Raw genomic sequence first — 4,677 nt, forward strand, 5'->3', positions numbered from 1 at the left:
TATTAATTATTAAAGTTGCCAGTACAAAGTGATACGTAGTGAACATACGTAAAGTGTATGTAACTTTCGGCCTATTTCGAATCGCCTCCGCTTTCCGCTGTACGTATGTATATATATATTTGAAATATATATTTTAAATAAAATTATTTTAAATACTTTTCTGACTGCTGACTTGTATCACGAATATTTAAAAATAAGAAACATATTATAAAATTATGTACAGAGTAATTGTTATTACGACAATTGAAGTACTAATACCAATCGAGGCTTGACGTCATTAATGCGAATATTTAAATCAATCTTCCAAACAGTATTACATTTTGCACTTGCACCGTAAAAATGATGTCACTATCTTTTCAGAGTTAATAGATAAATTTCTTATCCATACTATAACACAACTAACTCAAAACCGGAAGTTCAAACAAAAATTAGAAATTCGACCAAAGAAAGATTAAATTCTTTTAATCTAAAACATTTTCATAACTTCTATTTCAATCATTTATTCCATCCATCGAAAATCTTTTGAGAGCAGGCCGCCATGTTCTTTTTCGAGTCATTAACAGATTGGTACTCCGGAATTACAAGCAATTATTTTTCATTGCACGGGCTAGTATAAATTTAAAAAATTTCAAATCAAATCTCAACAACCGACTTTTATATTTTGTGCACTAAGAATAACATATTGCAGAAATTTTTTAGAAAACTGTAATATGCAAATGTAATCTGTTTTACTTATATGTATGTATGTTCATTTTGAATTTGCACCTTGAATGATCTATTAATTACTTTTCGTGGTACATATTCAACATAGAAAATAACATAGTGTATGTTTACTTTGAACTGGCACATTTAGTAATATATCAGTTACTTTTCGTGGTCATATATTATATTCTTCTTCTTCTTCCGATGCCTTCTCCTTACAGAAGGTTGGCGACCATCATGTGATACTCTTCTTTATTTTGCGCGCATCGGATCAACGCCGCCGCACTGGATATGCCAAACCACTGTCGCAGGTTTCGCAACCACGAGAGCTTTTTCCGACCAATTCCGCGTCTTCCTTCCACTTTACCTTCAATGATGAGTTGCAGAAAGCTATACATATTATTTCGGATTATGTGGCCGAAGTATGCAGCTTTTCTACGCTTTACTGTTGTTAGGATTTCGCGTGTCCTCCCGGCGCGGCGGAGCACTTCGGTGTTGGTGACGCGGTCCACCCATGGGATTCTCAACATTCTGCGATGCATCCACATCTCAAATGCTTCCAATTTGTTCATTGAAGTAACCTTCAGCGTCCAACCCTCCACTCCGTAAAGCAGTACCGGCCACACATAGCATCTCACTATACGCCATCTAGTTTCAAGCGGAAGACCACGACCGCAGATGAGACTTCTCATTCTCTGGAATAGTCCTCTCGCCATCTCTATCCTGATTTTAATTTCCGCATCGGGGTTCCATTCCTCATTCAACCAACAGCCAAGGTATTTGACTCTTGATACCCTTTCAATCCTCTCTCCATCCAAGGTGATTGTTGCATTGTCTATTTTGCTCTTGCTGACTACTAAGATCTTTGTCTTTTGGATATTTATCTTCAGTCCAAATTTTTTACTCTCCTCGTGGATCTTGTCCATAAGCCATTGTAGATCTTCTATATTGTCAGCGAGGACCGCGGTATCATCCACGTATCGGATGTTGTTAATTCGCTGGCCGTTGATCTTTATTCCTTTGTCATCTTCTTCTAAGGCATTTCGGAATATGGCTTCAGAGTACAGGTTGAAGAGGGCCGGTGATAGAATGCATCCTTGTCTTACCCCTTTCAAGATCTTAATCTCCTCAGAGTGGCGGTCCTCTATCCTGATCCGGGCTCTTTGCTTCCAGTATAGCCTCTTTATGATGTTTATGTCTCTACTGTCCAGCCCGATGCGCTTGAGTTGGCCGATGAGGATGTCATGCTTCACGTTGTTAAAGGCTTTCTCATAATCAATAAAGCAAATAAAGACACTTTTCTGCTGATCCAAGCATTTCTGAACAAGGACTTGCATCGAGAACAGAGCCTCTCTTGTCCCTAAACCGTTCCTGAATCCAAATTGAGTTTCCCCAATGTTCTCTTCTATTTTCCTCCACAATCAAGTGTGCAGGATTCTTAAAAATACTTTCAATGCGTGGCTCATGAGGCTGATAAGCCTATAATCCTTGCATTGTTTCGCATTTGATTTTTTGGGCAAGCTGATGAAGGTGGATACCAGCCAGTCTCTAGGAATGTTCCCTGTTGTGTAAATGTTGTTAAATATTTTCAAAAGAATGTCGTTATCAATGTCAATCAGCCTGAGTATATTAATATTAGGTGTAGTAAAAAGAAATCCATTATTTTTCCAATAGATGGCTTTAGTAATCTGTATCTCGCGTTGTATAAGTGCCATCGGGTTATGCTTGATGGCGTTAGAAAGATAAGATTTTGTACTAAAAAAAACTTCTCAGACAGTTTTGTGATTGCTTGACTCAGTATTGTTTGAGCGCGCGTCAAAGATGGACATCAGCAAAGAGAAAATACGCTATATTTTACAGTTTTTCTTCGATAAAAGCGAAAACGCAAGCCAGTCGGCTGAAAATGTGAATAGTGTTTATGGTCCTAATACTGTAACAGCCAATCACGCGCAATTTTGGTTTCGTCGATTCCGTTCCGGTAATTTTGATGTCAAAGATGCACCACGCTCTGGAAGGCCAATTGTCGAAAATGTCGATAAAATAATGGAAATTGTCGAGTCCGACCGTCATGTAAGCACTGTTTCGATTGCCCAGGAGCTAAACATTGCACAAGAAACCGTTTGGAACCATTTGAATAAGGCTGAATACAAAAAGAAGTTCGATGTATGGGTCCCACACGAGTTAACGCAAAAAAATCTCATGGACCGAATTTCCATCTGCGAATCGCTGCTGAATCGCAACAAAATCGATCCATTTCTGAAGCGAATGGTGACTGGTGATGAAAAGTGGATTACTTACGACAACGTCAAGCGAAAATGATCGCGGTGAGCCGGAGCAAACGGTGGCCAAACCAGGATTGACGGTCAGGAAGGTTTTGCTGTGTGTTTGGTGGGATTGGCAGGGATTTATTTTTGAACATGGCTTGACCTTTTCATTTTAATGATATGTTAGGATTAATAATATATCAGTTACTTTTCGTGGTTAATATATTATTATTAGATAATCATTTAAAAGAGAAAGAGAAATGCCTAATCGAGTCTTGTTCACAGGATGTTAGTGAGTGTTGATACGATTTATTGAAAATATACAATTTTTCTTACGTTTCGATCCTCGGTTTGGATCCTTATCAAAGAACTTCTAATATAGAATACACATTGTGCTACCTAGAATACTTTATATTAAAATGTACCACGAAAAGTAAATGATAGATTATTCAATATGCAAATTCAAAATGAACTTACCTACATATAAGTAAAACAGGTTACAATAAAAATATTACAGTATTCTAGAAAATAACTGCAACATACATAAAGTATATTTTCTATGTTGAATATGTACCACGAAAAGTAACTAATTGATCATTCAAGGTGCAAATTCAAAATTAATATACATACATATAAGTAAAAACAGATTACAATTTGCATATTACAGTTTTCTAAAAAATTTCCGCAATATGTTATCAGCCAAAAGTTGCATTTTTCTCCGCACCGCTCCGCGTGCAGTCGAAATGTCCCATGACAGTCGAATGGCATTGTTTTTTTCCGTGATGCGATGTGATGAGGGGGTCAGCGAAAGCTACACATAAACAACGCGTGCTTTCCAAATGCTCCATTACAGTCGAATGGTATTGTTCTGCGCTCAGTGCGGTGAGGTGAGGGGAACATCGAAAGCTAGACGAAGGCGATTCGAAAATCAGCTGAAAGTTGCATTTGCCCAATTTTCCCAACCTCATCTCACTCACCGCGTGCAGTCCAAATGCTCCACGATGATCGAATGTCATTGTTCTACGCGCGGAGCGGTGAGGTGAGGGGGATAGCGAAAGCGAGGCGGAGGCGTATTAATTAACGCGTCGACTTTAGACAACATATTTTTATTTATTTATTAACGTAATATCGTAGGTATATCTTCGGTGCATATTATTATATTAACATAGTAATTAAACGATTCGTGCTGTTAAAATCACATTTTAAAGCGATAAAATACTAATTGGTTAGATTTCACTCTGTTTTAAATAATTTAAAATCATATTACTATATCCTATAAAAAACTATTTAAAAATGAAGGACTGAGTATCAGTTATGTAATTAATTCCTTAAATTTAATTCTGTAAAGGATAAACGTTCTTTACCACTTTCATTTTTAAAAAATTAAGTTATTTAAAACAGATGTTTTAATAAAAACAATAATTTTTATTTTAAATAAGTTTTTAAGGCTTATTTTATGTTTTTTATACCAGTCAACAGTCGGGAGTATTTAAAATAATTTTATTATTTAAAATATATATTTCAAATATGTATATATACAGGGTGTCCCAGTAACTGTTACAAGGCAATATCTCTGTTACCGTTAATGATACGCGAAAATGTCTAAGGAAGAAATTGTTTGGTTCGGAGGGGAACATGTATTGATTACCTTGTTTCTCTTCTAGGTGGAGACGCTAAAAAGATGTGAACGTGACCTCCACTTATTTAATTG

The 4,677-nt window shown here is 36.6% G+C and overlaps 1 protein-coding gene across 1 annotated transcript; it reads left to right on the forward strand.

Moving 5' to 3' along the window:
* Positions 1 to 2,523: 2,523 nt before the first annotated feature.
* LOC108782693 (histone-lysine N-methyltransferase SETMAR-like) lies at positions 2,524 to 3,021 on the forward strand. The gene has a single exon (XM_018551020.1). It carries the CDS (start codon positions 2,524 to 2,526, stop codon positions 3,019 to 3,021), a length of 498 nt encoding a protein of 165 aa, XP_018406522.1.
* Positions 3,022 to 4,677: the final 1,656 nt, after the last annotated feature.

The sequence above is a fragment of the Cyphomyrmex costatus genome, unplaced genomic scaffold (assembly GCF_001594065.2).
Source record: "Cyphomyrmex costatus isolate MS0001 unplaced genomic scaffold, Ccosl1.0 scaffold133, whole genome shotgun sequence".
Taxonomy (NCBI): Eukaryota; Metazoa; Arthropoda; class Insecta; order Hymenoptera; family Formicidae; genus Cyphomyrmex; species Cyphomyrmex costatus.